Genomic DNA, 18,959 nt, shown 5'->3' with positions numbered 1-18,959 from the left:
AAAATTTAAAAATAAATTTTTTTTTACATTTCTTAAAAGTTGAAAGAAAACTAAAACTTTCATTCCTTGACAAGTTTTTTCTAAACTCAATATTTTCAGACTTATAAGCTACTGAAAATATGTCTACAGTTACAAATCCAAAATTTCGAAAATTCATAACTCGAAAATTTGGGCGATTAAACAAAAATAAAAAAACACGTATTTCTTTTTTTTCCATATAGATTGAGAAAAAAATATGTTTAACCGAATTCTCAAGGTCATAGGTAAATCTTGCGTGGAATTGCCCATATGCATTAACTTAAGTTGAACATTATTTCATGATATTTTAAATGTGGTGCGTTTTAAAAAATTTTATTTTTAATAAAACAATTCAAATGTTTATAAGCATTGACTGTCAAAATGTTTACAGATTTAATGAACATAAATTGTACTCATACTGAAAAAGATTACCAAATGGTTATATCGAATCATCCATTACTTTTCTTAAACAAAAATTCGAAATACAAGTTTTTAAATATAAATTAAGATGGTGCATTCCTTATCACGTCTGGTAATTTGTTCCATATTCTAGCACCTCTAATTATAAACGATCTTTGCATTTTACATGTTCGATGCCTAGGTATATTTATAATAATTTTCCTATCTCGAATTCCGCCATACAACGACTGGTCTAGATCCCTGAATTAAAAAAATTCAAATACATATTTGGGAGTCTAAGTGTTGAAAATATAATAGGTTTCCTATAAAAAGCTGCCTTCTAGCTGCAATAGTCGGCAACCCAGATTTAACTGTATATTGAGTAATATGCTCGTACTTTGGCACATCATAAATTAAACGAATGCACGCATTCAGGGACCTTTCTAACTTATAGTTCAACTCATCAGTAATGTCATCATAAACAAAACAACAGTAATCATATGGGAAGAACAAGAGATTTCACTAGTAATATACGGGTCTGAGTTGGAAGAGAATTTTTATTTTTGTTTAATTGTTGTAAAACTAGGTATATAAATTTCTCGCGTAATTCCAAAAACATGCTCCCTCCAAGACAAAGTTCTATACAAAGTCAAGCCCAGGGCCTTCAATTTTTCCTTATATTCAATAGGAGTGCCATTGACTAGTAAGGGTGGGAAAGTTAACAGTAAATTCGAGGAAGGATGACTATTTGCAGAAATTACCATAGCCTGAGTCTTATCCAAGTTTAGAGTAAGGAGATTATTGTTCGACCATTCATCCACGTAGTCAATATCAGCTTTAATTTGTTGAAGTAAATCAGAAAAACAAGCTAATGAACCAGATAAATATAACACCGGCACAAAAAAAATTGGATTGCCAGGACTGCTATGTGGTAGGTTTTCTTCCTTAAGGTGTATCTAAAGACAAAAACATTGTCCGACCTAAAAGTAAGTTCGTGTTTTCTTTTTACAGGCTTGGTGGGGGGTAAAGTTTGAGAAACTGATTTTTATGGGAATTTACTTAATTTCTATAAATAAAGCTGAATTTTTGCTTCTTCTGAATGTTTTTTTGAATTCAGTGTCTTTAATAACATAAGAATTGAATATATAAAAAAATTAAAATGGCGGATTCAAAATGGCGGATCTAAAATGGTGGATTTAAAAAAAATTGTTCAGATTTCCTTGAAACTTGTTACTCGGGGGTTTTTGGGGTCGCTGATTACGAATCTGACATCAGATTTTCAAAATTCAAAATGGCGGATCCAGTATGGCGGACAAAATTTTTAAAAATTCCTCGCATTTACTTGAAACTCGTTTTTGGGGGTTTTCGGAGTCGCTGATTACGAATATGATGTTAGTTTATAAAAATTCAATATGGCGGATCCAATATGGCGGACAAAGTATATTTAAATGAATATAATCGATTGAAACTTGCTACTCCGTAGGGATTTTCGAGGTCGCCGAATACGAATCTGATGCTGGATTTTAAAAATTCAAAATGGTGTTTCCTCTAGTCGCTAATTTTAAATCTGAATTTTTCATAATCCAGAAATGGTTTACTGTAAATCTTTTACTAAAATTTAATCGCATTTCTGTGATACTACAATCTCAAAAAGTTTTTGACCTATGTAAAATTAGTTTTCGTGTTTATTTATTTTCTTTTTTTCTATTTTTGCCACTAGGACACATCCCGGTGTTGAAGGCGGGAAACGAATTCTCGGCTAAGTTTCTAGGTTAAAATTATGCCTTCATGGCAAAAGTAGGAAAGAAGTTTACGATGCAAAGGAGGGATACCTCAGTATCGGCGGTTGGTCAGGTTTGAGAAAGCCTTGGACAAAAATGATAAATGTTTTGAGTATTTGGCGAAGAAGTTTCCGAAACTGTCTGACGCTAAAATCAAAGAAGGCGTGTTCGATGGGCCTCAGATACGTAAGTTGTTATATAATGAAAAATTTGTACAAACGATGAAGCTTAAAGAAAAAGCAGCCTGGACAAATTTTAAAAAAGTTTTCTTGGAATTTCAAGGAAATAAAGAAAGCCACAGATACAGAGAAATTGTAGGAAGAATAGTAGAGAATTTTAAAAAGCTGGGATGTTTGATAAGTTATAAAATTCACTTTTTAGATTCACATTTAGATGACACACTGTGCCTGAACCAAAAAAAAGTTTGACAAAAATGGATCCACAATCTGGTTGTCGGGAATGTTTCTGCATCATACCAAATGTAAAAATCCGTTGAGATCAAAATCCTAGCTGATCCTTTTTTCGAGTTATCAATATATTTACATGCAAATTTTTGCAAAACGTTCAAATTAAAACTTTGTAACATCATGTAGGCAATTCAATCACGCAAAAGGTATCTTAAATATTTTTATATGTAAATATATGTCATTACATTTAAAATAAGACCTAAATAAAGAAAATTGATTAATATTTATCAAAATTTCGGGGTTTTTTAACATAAAGTTTAGTTAAAAGTTGGTTTTGAACTTTTTTGATATTTCAGGTAATATTTCTGTAACCTTAATATTTCTTTTAAGTGTATCAATTATATTTTAATAATATTTGCACAAAATTTTACTTATTTGATTGAAAAAATACAAACAATAAGACATTTTATGAAGACAAACTAGTCAATTCGAAAATCAGCGTTTCGAATTTCGAATTGCTCAAACTCGACTCGGTCTACTTTCGATTCGAATCGGCCAATTTGAAGTTTCGACTTTCGAATTGCTCGACTCGACTCGATTTTCGAATAAATCGGCCAATTCGAAAATCGAAGTTAGACTTTCGAATTTCTATGTAATGTGCTATAATGTGCTGCAGTATGTTGTGTTTCGAATTGGCCGAATTTATTTGAAAATCGAATCGAGTCGAGCAATTCGAAAGTCGAAACTTCAAATTGGCCGATTCGAATCGAAAGTAGACCGAGCCGAGTTGAGCAATTCGAAATTCGAAACGCCGATTTTCGAATTGACTAGTTTGTCTTCATAATATATCTTATTGTTTGTATTTTTTCAATCAAATAAGTAAAATCTTGTGCAAATATTATTAAAATATAATCAATACACTTAAAAAAATATAAAGGTTACGGAAATATTACCTGAAATATCAAAAAAGATCAAAACCAACTTTTAACTAAACTTTATGTTGAGAAACCCCGAAATTTTGAAAAATATTAATCAATTTTCTTTATTTAGGTCTTATTTTAAATGTAATGATATATATTTACATATAAAAATATTTAAGATACCTTTTGCGTGATTGAACTGCCTACATGAAGTTACAAAGTTTTAATTTGAACGTTTTGCAAAAATTTGCATGTAAATATATTGATAACTCGAAAAAAGGATCAGCTTGGATTTTGATCTCAACGGATTTTTACATTTGGTATGATGCAGAAACATTCCCGACAACCAGATTGTGGATCCATTTTTGTCAAACTTTTTTTTGGTTCAGGCACAGTGTGATGAATTTCCTGAAAATCTTGGTGATTTTAGCGTGGAACAAGGCGAGAGATTTCACCAAGATTTAAAGGATATGGAGAAACGCTAACAAGGAAAATGGAGTAAGAATACGTTGTCGAACTATTGTTGGACGCTAAAAAGAGATAAACCAAAGACTAAAACTTCAAAGAAGAGAAAAAGAAAAAATCTGTTCTTTTTTGTCCGCCATATTGGAACCGCCATATTGAATTTTTATAAACTGACATCATATTCGTAATCAGCGACCATGAAAACCCCCGAGTAACGAGTTTTAAGTAAATACAAGGAATTTTTGAAAATTTCGCCCGCCATATAGGATCCGTCATTTTGAATTTAAAAAATCTGATGGCAGATTCGTAATCTGCGACCCCAAAAACCCGGTCCGCATATTTATGAAATTTACAATATTTCAGGTTTGATCTAAGATCTGTAAGGAATAAATTAAAAAGTAATGAGGAAAGCGAAGCTTCCTGTGGTACACCATATCCCACTCTGTCCCATTCCGAATAATCGGCATTTCCATCTATCATTCTCTGTGCTCTGAAACTGAAATAAGACCCAAACCAATCGCATACAGATCTAGACAACTCAAAATTATGATATTTACGTATTAATTGTTCATGGTTAACAGAAGGAAATGCTTTCGAGAAGTCAAAAAACACAGCAATAGTTACATATTTCTTATCCATAGCTAGTTTAATATCAGATGTAAACTTTAATTCTGCTGTACAAGTACTATGTTTATGTCGAAAACCTGATTGCAAGGGTTCTAACAGTCCATTGTCGAGTAAGAAAGAGGTCATCTGGTTGCACTTGCAATTCCTTCCAAAGGTTTAGACAATGCACAAACAATAGAAATAGGTCTAAAGTCCGTAGGAGGTTTTGGATTACTATTTTTTGGAACAGGACGAACATTACTCATTTTCCATATTTTAGGAAATGTTGATGTTTGTAATGAGTATAGTTGTATATATGCAATAAGATAGGAAATGTAACAGGATTCGTGTGCCTGAAAGTTATTAACATTTGCTCTTTTCTTATCAGATATAAGATTAAGTCATTTTAATATACGCTAAATGTCCTCTGACTTACTCTTATTTTTAATGACATTAAAATTATATGTATTGTGTGCATCTCTGATCCTTGTCTTGACCAAGTTCCGAACCCCCTTGAAATCAGCATGATCAGTAACATTTCTTGTTCTTTTACATATTCTACGATATTTATTTCTTTCTTTAATCAGTTGACGTATCTCATCTGACATCCAGGGCGAGAATCTCCTTTTTACGCTTGACATATGAGAGGGTGCAAAAACATCAAAAGCAGAAGTTAAATAAGTTGTTAATTCATGAGAGTTAAATTCATTTTCAGGAATACTATGTAAATTACGTATTAAATTAGATTGACAGTGAGACAGGGATTGATTTTTATCAAACTCGTATTTAATATTAATTAAGTCGTGACTGGAAAGTAAGGGTATTGAATGTTGTCCACAAGAGACTACTTTATCTAAATCATTGCCGAAAATTGCATCAATTCTAGTACTAGAATTAATTAAATGGTGAGTTGAGTTATGAGCTGTACTAAATACATGCCCGATGAATATGTCATATATTTAAGATAATTTGTAAGTGGAGAAGTGGTATTTAGATCACAATTAAAATCACCCATAATTACAATACTATTAAAATATTGAATAAGTGCAAAAATTTCATTTTCTAATTCATTACCAAATGATGCATTGGGTGGTTTATAAACAACTCCAATTAGGGCATTATCATTCTGCGACTGAATTTCTATAAATAAAAACTCAGCTGTTGGATGTGTTCCCTCAGAACTCATATTTACAAATAAACATTTAAGTCTCTTATGTACATACAAACAAACCCCTCCGCCCCTACGTTTTTCTCTATTTCTACGAAATAAGGTATAACCATTAAGTTCCACAAAATTAGACATTACATTAGAAGACAGCCATGTCTCAGAGACGGCATGAATGAATGAGACAAATGTTTAATTAATCCATTGTAAATAAAAAGCAATAAAATATTGACACAATTGAGGGCTTGGATCGAAGAACCGACGCTTGTAAACGCACAGAACATTGCGAAGCGTCGGTTCTTCGATCCGAGCCCTCAATTGTACCAGAAATACTAGATGGCAGAATAATCTTAATTTCTTCAGACAAAGAGCAACAATTTTACGACATAAGCTTCCGGTTTGTGTATGCTCTTCGAGCAATTGGAAAGTACCAAACAGGAGGATCAATTCTTTGTAAAATTATGAATATGCTTTCTGGTCAAACTACGTGGGCATTATACAAGAAAGTTTTAGAATCTAAGGCTAATATAATTTGTAACAAATCAGTGCAACAGGCCGTTAAAGAGGTAGTTATTAAAAATGATGGCGAGAGGGACATAGATAAAGCTTCGGATGTAACATATAAAAAAGAGGATATTCATCGCTCAATGGAGTTGTCACAGCTACAAGTGCAGATATCGAAAAAGTGGTAGATGTTAGTGTTCAGTCCAAGTTTTGCAGATGCCCTAAAAAGGATAAAAGTGAGCATCTTGAAGATTGTATTGCCACTTTCCATGGAGCAAGTGGAGGAATAAAAGTCAAGGGTGCGAGAGAAATTTTTAATAGATCCCAGAGATTGTAAGACTTACAATAGCATACCGTTTGAATGTACTTATGAAAACAATTGTCATATTACGAAATTAGAATACGTTGGTCACGTTCAAAAAAGAATGTTAAAACGACTAAGACGATTAAAACCGGATACAAGAAAAAAAGCTAAATGATGGGGAATCACTCGGTGGTTAAGAGAGAATGTTGAACTTTTTCTATGTTGCCTTGTAAATTAAAAAACCAATGAACGACTTATGTAAGTGTTGTACAACAAAAAAATAGCATCATTCAATTCAAAACATTCTATCAGTGGTGGAGGGCCTCACCAACGAAAGGTACGTGTTACGTGCCGCAGCAGCACACTTCTGCTGAATGTATTACACTCGAAAATTTGGTCGAGAATGCATCCGAAGTTGGATGCCATGAGGATAAGGAGGAGCAACAGCAGCAGGAGTTACAGCGTATGGAGGGTTCTTCCCTATTTTCAGCAGAAACCGAATTATGTTTTATTGACGCAGGATTTATGCAGAATAGAATTCATTCTGGTCTCCATGTCCCGAACAATTCAAATTTTGATACTGCCTTAATTCACTCTGCTGCGACGGAAGTTTTTCAACCTGAAAAATCGAAAAAGAATGCTGAAGAAGCATTGCACCATCCAAATAAGAAAAAAATTAATTCTACCTCCAGTGTTCTTAAAATCCGAAGACATTGACGAAGAGACGGTGCCAGAGTTTCACAGTCAGCCTGCAAAAGTTTCTAAATTTCAGAAACTCAAACCTGGGAGCTTTGTTTGGTGCCAATATGGTTCGGCAATAGGCAAAGTACCAGTTCTGCTACAAAATAAACCCTCCAATGTACACTATAAATTTGAAGTTATATTCTTCCATAAGCTAACCGAGAGTATAGAAGATAACAAGTTCAAAGTTTTGTATAAACAACTGTTCCTTTTGGAAGATTTTTCCCTAAAGAACATTCTAAGATTGTCGAAAAAGAAATCCTCAAAGTCACTTTCCACAACAATTCAAAATGTTCAGTGTGCTTACATAAAAGATAACGATAAATATAAAGACATATTTAATAATTTAAATATCATAAATACGATAAATTGGCCAAAATGGAGATTCCAAAGACATCTTCAAATGGAAATTATCACGAAGAAGTCGAAGATCGTGGATCGAAATTTGGGGAAAGGACGGAAAAATCATTTGGTTTGTGAAAGAATCTTTCCTTTGGTTTAGTTCTCCCAATTCACGTCTGTTTTCTAGAGTCCACACTCCAAATCTTGCTTGTAGTACATTGAATTCTGTTTCTCTTGGAGGATAAGTTGAATCTTCTTTATACGCTAAAAATTTCAAAAACTGAAAACTGAAATGCGGAGACCAAACCACAGACGCATACATCAATTTAGAGACGATATATGATTGAAATAAAACATTCAGGGTCGACCTGTTGATAAATTCCCTGCATGATTTCTTCAAGAACCCGAGTGTCCTACTAGCACTGTTAACGAAATCCGAAATATGATCCTTGAATGACAAGTTAGGCAAAAACGTAACACCAAGATCTTTAATTTTATATACTCTTTCAAGTTTAACACCATCAACGGAGTACTCATAGTTAATAAAAGACGTCCCCCTCACAAATGTCATTATGTTACATTTTCTAATATTCAATAAAAATTTATTATCTTTACACCAATTATTAAATATTTTTAAATTCTCCTGCAAAACCTAACATGAATCTAAATTAGAGTTTGGAAGATATAGCTTGATATCATCAGCATAAAGAAGATGGTGACAAATTAAAGAAAGAGAGACGTCATTCATATAGATGGAAAATAGTAGTGGTCCCAAATTTGAACCCTGAGGTACTCCAGATGAAGGTGTAAAAGGTACGGAAGTAAAACCACTATACTGAACCGTATTAGGTCGATTTGATAAATAAGAAGCAATTAATTGAATAAGTTTGTGTGGTAAGTCAAGGGATAATAATTTTTGTAATAATATTTCATGATCAACTTTATCAAATGCTTTTGATAGGTCAGTATAGATAACATCAATTTAAGAATTATCATTCAAAAGATCATAAATATGTTGTGTGAAAGATAACAGATTTGTAATAGTGGATCTCTTAGAGACAAAACGATGCTGATAAATGAATATATCACTTGCAACCCTGCTGTAAAGAATCTCGCAAATACATATTTCAAATATTTTCGAAAAGTTATTAATAATGGAAATTGGGCGATAATTTTCCACCTTATCCTTATCGCCTTTCTTATAGACAGGAAAAATTTTGGTAGTTTTCCATACTTCTGGGAAAATACCACTAGATAAGGTCTGATTAAAAATAATTAATAACGGTTCAATTAAAACTTGCGAGAGCTTCTTCACAGCAAATGCTGGAATAAGGTCAAACGTGAACAAAATAAGAACAAACGCAGGACGGAACGGCGTCGGAAAGCCTACGAAGAACAATTGCGTAACCCTGATATCTAAGTTCCATTACCAGTGGCAAGTTGTTCATTACCGTCAACAATAAAGCAAGCATCCGAGATTCGTCTCACCAGCGGCCAGATTCCCCGTACGCCCTCTCTCGAAACAACGTCAGTGGCCACGAGAATAAAGAACAAACCAACAAAAATTCCCGTATACTTGACTCTTGGAAATGAGATTTCGGCTTTAGTTCCTGAATCCGAAAAACTTCCAGTTTCGAACGATGAAACGAGGTCTCAACTGCCGGTATCCGTCAGTGAATTTCCCATGCCAATAGCCCTCGACATCCCGTGTGACGAAAATACAGTCTCAAAAACATTAGTTTTTACAAGTGCCCCCGACAGCCCGAGTGTCGTGAATATCGTCTCAGAAGCTTCGTTTTCAACGAGTGCTCTTATCAATCCCAGTGTCGCGAACATCGACTCAGAAACTCTGCCTTCTGCAGCGATTATTCACGAGAAATCAAGTGCTCAGTCCATTGTTCTGACAATATTAAATCCCATGTACGGTGTTCCAATTTCGACAGTGATTAATCTCGAAAAACTTCATACCCTGGTTAAAGTTATGAACTCATTCCCCATTCTCAATCCGATCGACGATACGGAAAAATTAGTCTACACAATTGAAGAGGCAATTCGCCTTTTGTCCTCGCATCGCTCGGAAACAGCGACGAAGGAGTCGACTATGGAGGAGGAGGACATGGATATCCTCGAACTTCACACTTCGCCGGTAAAAATCTCCCTGCCTAAACTCGTTTTCTTCCAATCAGGAGATCCGAGTCACCCCCAGACCAAAAAACTACCACAGTCTCAACGTTCCTCCCACTCACAAAACGACTCGACATGAAAAATCAGGACGGAAAAGGGCAGTTTGCGCTTGACCCTAGCTCGATGCAGTCCGGAAGAAAAAACATTTTCTGCTAAGCAGGAGGTTCTAAGAGTATGGAAGAAGGCCCAGATAAAAGAAGCCCACGGAGATCCTGAAAACTTGGAAAGGCCAAAGCCCCCACGAAGAAGGTCACCAGAAAAACATCTGACTAGGAAATCTTTTTCTCCACGTCAATCACCAAAGGAAAAGAAAAAAAGATCAAAACATCCAAGGAGAAAGTCGCGGATCCTGAGAAAAAGAAAAAAGAGAAAAAATCGAAGCAGAAATCCTTAAGTTCCGAAAAGAAGAAGAGTTATTGGTCGAGCCCGACAAAACCAGGAGCGCGACCAAGCACCTACAAAACTCCCAAAAGGTATCGACCTTCGCTAGAATAAGCTTTAGCACCCGCGACAACTGCGCGCAGCGTTTTATTTTAAGTATCTCATTTATTTCCCGTTTAATTATTACATTTTTTATTTTTTCATAATTTTGTAAAAAAATTAGTTTGTTTTCATTACATAGGAAGAATTTTTTTTTGCACCTAAATATTTGGGTTGTTAAACCAAAGACACATGTGAGGAGTGACATTTATAATGCTTGTGAGATTCTTTAGATTTTATTTAAAGATAGACCCCCAGGATTTGTTGTACAACAAAAAAATAACATCATTTAATTCAAAACATTCTATAAGTGGTCGAGGGCCTCACCAACGAAAGGTACGTGTATGCCGAAGTGTGCTCGCGCGTGTATCCATCCGCTAGCCAATCATAGCGCTCCGCCCTACTCATACGACCGACCGAGCTCGAGACGGATGAAAGATGACTATTCACGGAGCTGCCGACCGGCAAACATCTCTCTGACTCGCGCCTCGTTCTCCCCCATTTTTATAAAACAAAATTTCTTAATGTGTTCTCAATAAAAGTAAGAATTGAAAGGTTTCTTTTGTTCAGTTCTTTTTGTTGGTTTTTACCGCCTTTTCAAAATAGTTTCTAAATCGTTTGATCCGCGCAATTTGGACTCATCGAGGAATCTAGGCTTCATCTTGGGGGACTCGTCAAGACCGAATTGTTCATCGAATCACTTCAAGATACCTCCCAAGGATCTAACAAAGACCGTCTCCCTTCTTTCCTTCGCTCGATATTTCCAAGTTACCTCCGACGGGAATCAGGAAGATTGAGTCCTTTCGTTTACCTTAAATCTAAGGTCCCACTGTCAGGGCCCAGAAAAACGTTTATTACAACAACTTTTCGGTCTAATTAAGATACCTGGCTCGGGATCTGAAGGGAATTAGTTTTCTTCTTTTCTTTACTCAATTTTTTTTCAAGGTACCTTCTCGGGACCACAGAAAAAAGTAAAAAGAATCTTCTCCTTGGCTCACCACTCCTCCATGATACCACCTACTGGGATCAGGGACACACTTAATCGCATCTTTAACACCTATATTTTCCTCTTTACTTATCCCTAATTTTTTTTCCAAGATACCTTCACGGGATCTGGGCAAACTTTCCAAGTCCAATTCTTCCCTATTTCGACAAATCAAACTCTTCAAGATCCCTCCTCGGGATCCGAAGAATTTTATCAACGAGTTCCTGTACGGGTTGACAGGAGTTGTGAATTGCTTCATACTAGTCTCTTTGGTCATGTCTTATGGGGCATTCATGCTCTTTTACATTATTTGTCATTTGGAAAATCGCTGCACGGTATTTAAAGATGTTTCCAAGTTTTCCATGTGAGAGAGTCCGTACCTATTTTTTATTTATCCGCGAATATTAATAAATTGACCCAAAATTTTTCATTAAGGCAGTAGTGTCCTTTAGAAGGCAAAAAAATGCGTTTCGTCAGGAATTTTTTTTAAAGGGAAGGAAATGATTGCGGTAAACGAAATTTTTGGGTGATATTCTACTATATTTGAGCTTCCAAAACCAACTTTTATTTTAAAATAATATTTAAATTCTTCTTATTAACAACGATTTTTGTGGAGCGCTGCAGTCTGTATTTTTAAAACGGTGCCGGTGATAGAGGTCGCACGATGCATCTGAAACAGTCAAACCAAATTTTTTTTACTTTTTATAAGTGTCTTTTCTATTTGAACTAAAAAAAAACCAAAGAAATTAAAAAATTCCAAATTTTTTCGAAGTTTGAAAAAAAGTTAACTTTTTTTTAAAAAAATCCACTTTAAGGTGCAAAAAAAATAGTTTTAATAATACTTTTGTCCAACTATTTTAATTCAAATAGAAGATAATTTAATACTGAAGCGAGAACACTTTGGTTTTTTTCAATCGGACAAAAATTTTTTTTGCTATCACCGGCACCGTTTTCTATGACGTGTGAAAATGAAAATTCGAGAAAAAGCGATTTAAAGTTTTAGGTCTAAAAAATACAATTTTTAGGATACTTACACTAATTAAATTTTAATCAGCTATTCCTGGCCCATATAGTAGTCCTTTCTCTTCTTCGAAGAACTCATTTTGTCGAAGATTTTCTTCTCGTCGAGCTGTCCGAGCTTCCTTGCTCCAAAATGACGAGCGCCGGTTTTCCCTCGTTATGCGCTCCGCATCGATATTATCGGCAAAATTTTTGCATTGCTGCCCGATAACAATATCGAGCAGCTGCATAGTGGTCAGCACAGAATGCATAGGCCTTGTTAAAAATGCCTGCAGCCAAATTTGCCGCTATTTCGACGATTTTAGAGCCGGACTTGACGTGTTTTGGGTTTAGGCGCCACATAAGCGAATTGAACGATTCGTTAGAATTTTGAGTGTGTGTATACACCTTTTCAGGTGTATACAAGGTGATACAAGGTTAGGTAAACAATATAACGCATGTAGGGGCGGTGCGCGCGCGTTGGGATCTGCCCGAGCATTCACACGTGCTCGACGATTGGTCACAAAATCTGATCTATCTTCGAGAATATGTCAAATTGGCCTCTAAAATTTTAAAGACATATTCTTGGAAAGTTTTGGAATAGATTTAAGACAAAATAAAAAAGTCGATTTTTTAAGCTTATAAAGGAGACTACTGCCTTAACATAATGATTCGTGGTGCTTGTACAAACAAGCAAAGAGCAATAGAGAAGTATATAACAGTGGCAATGACCATTTTCATTTAGGAAAAGCCACAATGGATACAATAGAACCGACATAATAATATTATATTATAAACTATAATCATATTATGTTGATCTCGTGGATCCTAATTTACTTTCGAAATGTTTACACGAAAATACGCAAAATGTTAATGAGCGTTATAAAATAGTGATGAGAATATTTATCGCTGCAGAACTCTAGAAGAACTTTAAATCACACCTGGTGTAAAAAGAGAAATTTTTTTTATAAAGATTAGACAGGACAGATTTTTGTAAGGCACTTCTAATATTCAGAAAAGGTTGTATAGTCTTATTTTATTCGCATTTGAGTCTACTTTTAAAAATAATATAAATTTTTTTTTAATTTTTCGACTTAGGGATCTCCTCAACCTGAGAAGTATTAACTTTTTAAAGTTTTACATTCCTCAGGGTAAGTTTAATTATCCTTTTTTCTCCGCGTGCAATCTTTCTTTTTGAGTTTATACTGTAGTGTAACGTAATTTTCTTAACTACAACTCTTTATACATTGTGTAATGTGTTTACACATTTCATAAGTATCACTGATCTATTGATTATTTTAGTGCCTATAAAAAATCAAGAATATTAAGTGTATTAAAAACTCACCATTGTTTGATGTATGCTTTGTCAACAGTAAATATTGGTACAGATGTTCTATTGGTATCTGTACCGTTGAGGTTGCTTTCAGTGTCATTCATCTCCATTCACACTTTTCAGTATCACAAACGATGGAAACAATTTTCGAACTTATTCCACCATCCAGTTTAGTATGCAGTTGTCTCTGCTTTTTTCTGAAACAATCATTATTTCAGGTTTTACTAAAAGTTAGTAAAATATACGGAAACTAGAAAAAATTATTTTCATTATTCAAAAATGAAATATTACAAGTATATCAAACTACAAACTCGGTAATAAGTTTGTAAAAATAACAGAGGCCTTATATATCGTTCTGCTATACGGAAACACAATTTCTAGAGTCTAATTACAAGACTTCTATCTTTCTAGCTCTTTGGGACATCGTATTATAAATATTCGTATTCAACGCTAATTAACCATATTATAAGTCATTTTATTTGTTTTGTTTATATAAGGAAGAAGATAGCTGGCGTGAAAACCGAACACGAAAACTGTTTCTTATTTTCACAGCACTGCAAGCGAGAAAGTCGGAAACACTCTATATTAAATTTCGTACAATTTGAATTCCTCAATTCTACGTTCCAAACTCTGGAATTTAGATCGCTGTATATGACAAAATAATTTGATTGTCCAGGTTTAGAAACGTCTAAAATAGAAACAATCAAAAGTGCGCTATACTCATATTATCCAAACTTTTAAAATGTGATTGAATGTGATAGTAGGGGAGTGTGTCTAGTTGTGAGACGGGTTTTATTTTGGACCAATAAATAGTAAACGGGTAAATGAAAATGTAGATAAAATACTGTTCAAAAATATTGCTTGTTAAAAAATCGACTGTCTCACAACTGGAGCCGTCTTACAACTAGATAATTTTCGTTGTATTCCTAACAGCAACAGACATTCAAGGATATCCTACGTACGTCCTAGTCATGCCTAGAAATTTAAATATCCCTAAGATGTCTTGAAGATATCTCAGGACATCCCTGGAACATCCGTAGCTTGTGCATTACACCCTAATGCTTTAATGCCTTCTTTCCGGTTTTGACGGCTTTTTAAAAAGTCATGACACATCTATAAAAATGTTGTTAGTTCGCGACGTATAAGTTCGTTCATACGTCACAAAGTAACTAAATTTTGATAGATATGTCACGACTTTTTAAAACAGCGTCAAAACCGGAAGTAAGGCATTAAAGCATCAGGGTGTACAAAAATTGAAGGAAATAGACAGGATGTCTCCTGAGTCAATGAATCGTAACATAAACACCAAACCATTGTCGGCAAAATTACTTGTTCTCCTATTTCCCCATTCTTCAAATCCAACCACTTTAACAGATGTTGCATTATAATGCAATCCTAATTCTAAAAGCAACTTGTCCCACATAATAGCAACAGCCTTTCCTTTTTCATATCGAAGTTTACTAGCAGCAAATTTTAACCTTTTTCTAACTTTGTCCGTGACTCCACAATCCATATTTATATTGCGCATTAATTTCTTTAATTCAATGAGGTCCAAAAAACCTCATTTTTCGACTCGTAAACTGTGGTTCGTTTTCACTAAGCGGGCGGGGGTAATCGAATCGTTGGAAAACCTCTATTTACAGAATTTTCACTAGCCGAGTAGTGGTTGAACTTCCTATAGCAAACGCCTCGACCCATAGAGAACATAAATCTGTCACAATCATCATATAATTCTTGGTTGTCTGGGACTTTAAGATGAAATTTGGGAGGTCCAAAACTGTTTACAAGAGTTGCATAATTGACAGGCGCGCACATAATCCTTAACCTGCTCGCTCATTTCCACACAAGGGAATGGTTATTTGACAGAGCACAGCACTCATCCCTAGTTTACTGGGCGTCGTCTGAAGTTGAAGCGTAAACTTGGGATCGGGCCGAGCTAATTGTAAGTCGGTACTAAAGATGTTTTTTACATGTTAGAAAGCAACGTCAGCCTCCTTTGTCCAAATACATCTCTTATTTTTTAGCAAGTCATTAGCTGCGACGTTACTTCAGAGAAAGATGGGATGAATTGACGGACCCAGTTATTCCAGAAATGGCGAATGACCTAAATAACAAACTTCTTTCTGCCCTAAGGAACATTTGCTCGGCGAGCAGTACAGGAGCGGGAATCGGAGTCAGCGCCATGAAAACTGCTACTACTAAACACTACTTAACTACTATCAGAAAGTAGTTTTAGTATAGGCTAGAAATAGAATTTAACATTTAGCCCCATCCGTTTAACATTTACCCCCAACATGGGGCTAAATGTAAAAAACATAATTTTCAAAAAAGGACAAAACATATATTTTATGTGAAAATATAAGAAACTTTTTTATTGAAAGTTGTTGAGGGCAAGTTGCCCTACAATATTGATCTGTACATATTTGCATCTAAGCGGATTTATTGTTTAAAAAATAATTTATGCAAAATTTAACATTTAGCCCTAGTCTCCCCTATATTTATTATAATAAAAATCGCATATGGTATTTAAAATTGAAGAAAAAAGAATAACTCAGAAAAATCTTTACACGATAAATATAATATGAACAAGTACAAGAGAAAAAATATAATTAAAATTGTATAGAAACAGAAGTAAGAAATGTCAGAGAATTTGACCGGAAAATGGTCAACGAAAGCGCTAGTAAACATCAAGAGAGTTTTAAAAATAATTTTTAAAAAAATTCTGTTACCAATCTTGATTTTTTAACTTCTTTCTCTACTCTCGAAAAGTAGAATTTACGGACTTTCATATAAAATTACTGACTTTTACGGAAAATACTAACTTGCTTCGCGCCCTGAACATACTATTTTCTCTACGAAATTTTTTTTTATGTACATATTAGAGTGTCTTCTAACCGAATATGATGTCAATAAATTATTCAACATATAATTAAAACAAAATATCGTCGGTTGGGTGCAGAAAGGTGCCAATTCAGACTAGTCGTGAAAAACGTGCCGTTTCAAAAAACACGTGAGAAACCTGCCACGTCAGCTGCGATTTGGAAAACATGCCAACTCAGAATAAACGTTCATTTTTTTTATTTTAGGTTGACATTTGGAAGTACAAAAAAATTTGAAGTAAAGATTATAAAGTTGTACAAAATTTTTTTTTTTTTTAGTTGCATTTTGCATAATTGTTATTTTTCTTTGAAAAAGGAATATTTTTACTAATTTATTGAATTAATTTGTTGATTATTTATTATTTGATGAACAACTTCTTTCTTGTACCTAAAATAATAAAAATGAACGTAAATTCTGAGTTGTCGTGTTTTCCAAATCGCAGCTGAAGTGGCAAGTTTTTCACGTGTTTTTTAAAACGGCACGTTTTTCACGACTAGTCTGAATTGGCACCTTTCTGCACCCAACCGACGATATATCGTTAAAATATATTAATTTTAAATATAAAGACGAATAAAGTGTCAAATGTTATTTTAAGGAGGTAAAACAAAGAGTTACAATAAAAGTTGTTTGAAATTTTCCTATACATGCTCCAAAACGTCGTTACTTTGTTTTTTTGGCTGGACAGTTGATGGAATTTTAAAATTTAGTTTTATTCCTGGTTTATTCGAGAATAATTTACTACTGATATTGAATGTTTGTTTATTTACAGCTGGTATAACCCAGTGGGCACAGGGATTCCTTCAAATCTTAAATAGATATTTCTTTCATAACTATTTCTAAGTTGAAACACAGTAATATTATATTAAATTTATTTTAAGTTTAATTTTATTTTTTTTAAATGTGCAGAAATAATGAAAAAATTCCTTCAAAGCTGGGATCGAACTCGGATACCTTGGGCTTAAAGCACTGCGCCTTAAGCACCTCATTCGTTCAAGACAGATATGAACTTCTACAATGTTTACGATCTCACTTGTCAATGAAATGAATTTAACTTAGAAAGATTTCAATGACTTTTACATTCAAGAGTTTCTAAGTTCAAGTTGAACTTAGAAAATTTTTTTTTTCTATTAATTTATAAAAACTGTTCTATTTTGAAAAGTTGAATAAGAAAGGCGTCTTTTAGACATCTTAAAGACATCTAATGGCCAATACATAAACCATTTATAGGGCGACTTTAAGACGTCTTAAATACGTCTTTTGTACAAGTCCAAAAGACGTCCGCAAAAAGACATTCTTAGGACGCGATACTTAAATATCGCTTTTTTGTTTGCTGTAGTAAATCCACTGTTTACAACTCTATCTGTAAAAAGTTTGTTAAAAATGAAAAGTGGCATATAATTATATTTTCTTCATAAAATTTGACATTTTTTAGTTTACTTGTAGCCGGATTAACGACACTGGGGTTTAAGTCGTCTGGAAAATCTGACCACTTCAAATGGAAAAAAAGGATACAGTTGTTTTTGGGTAGAGGACACTCTAATCCTTAAAAAAAATTCCGAAGAAAAACAGTATGTTTAACAAAACCTTTATTAAAACCTTTTTTCTTACATAAAATAAACTCATTTTCCTTTAGATAAGAAATTCTGAATATTTCAGACTGTAATTTTATATATAAAATACATGTAATTTTTTCTGTAAATCACTCAAAATTAATTCTTAAGCTTATACAAATTTATTTAAAATTCTCAAACTTTGGGTTCTTCTAGTACATGATAAGAGGTACAAATTAAAATTTTTTCGAAAGTATTTTCTTCATTTACAAGCTTGATGAATATGTTGTAAATTACCTGTATTAAGTATTTTACGTTTAGATGCTTTAAGAACGCTCTAAACAACCCTGTTTTCGATACTTTCGATAAATATAGATTTTGTTTATGTTTATCTCTACCTACCCAGCCCTAATGTTCACAACTGTTTGCTATTTACAGCAAAGTGTCAAAAATGGCAAACGACAATTTGTTTCTCCGCTTTAACAATTTTCTAGTTAGGGATGTTGATTCTTAAATTGTTAAAAATAAACTACCAAGTAAGAAAACAAGTTTTGAAAGTACTGTTCTTTAATATGCGTCATTTAAAGTGAAATTTACAAGAAAGTCTATCTTTAGTGGCAAAAAAAGTTGAAAAACTATATTATGATTGTCGATCAATACAAAAAAATGCTGGAATAAAGAAAAATGAAGAAAATAAATTTTTTAAAAAAAGAATCGACTTTTAAAATTGATATTAATTTGTTGTTTGACATTGTTCCGTCTCAAACACTTTTAAAAGAAATTGATAGAGCAAAGTTAACTTTTTTAAGATAACAAACATTTTTTGAGTTAATAGACAAAGTTATTCAGAAAGAATTGGTTTCATTGGCGATGTTCAAACAAAGTATGACGAATAT

General features: G+C 33.7%; 1 protein-coding gene across 1 annotated transcript in view; it reads right to left on the bottom strand.

Moving 5' to 3' along the window:
* LOC122499571 (muscarinic acetylcholine receptor gar-2) overlaps positions 1–18,959 on the bottom strand; it is a 197,535-nt gene that overhangs the window by 127,720 nt on the left and 50,856 nt on the right. The window contains exon 3 of the mRNA XM_043608011.1: positions 13,646–13,830. Coding sequence (XP_043463946.1) covers positions 13,646–13,743 — 98 coding nt within the window. The 5' untranslated portion in view covers positions 13,744–13,830. The remainder of the gene's footprint in view (positions 1–13,645; positions 13,831–18,959) is intronic.

Source organism: Leptopilina heterotoma, unplaced genomic scaffold (assembly GCF_015476425.1).
Source record: "Leptopilina heterotoma isolate Lh14 unplaced genomic scaffold, ASM1547642v1 Lhet_17, whole genome shotgun sequence".
NCBI lineage: Eukaryota > Metazoa > Arthropoda > Insecta > Hymenoptera > Figitidae > Leptopilina > Leptopilina heterotoma.
Note: the sequence above shows the minus strand (reverse complement) of the source record. Positions and strands in the feature narration are given on the sequence as shown.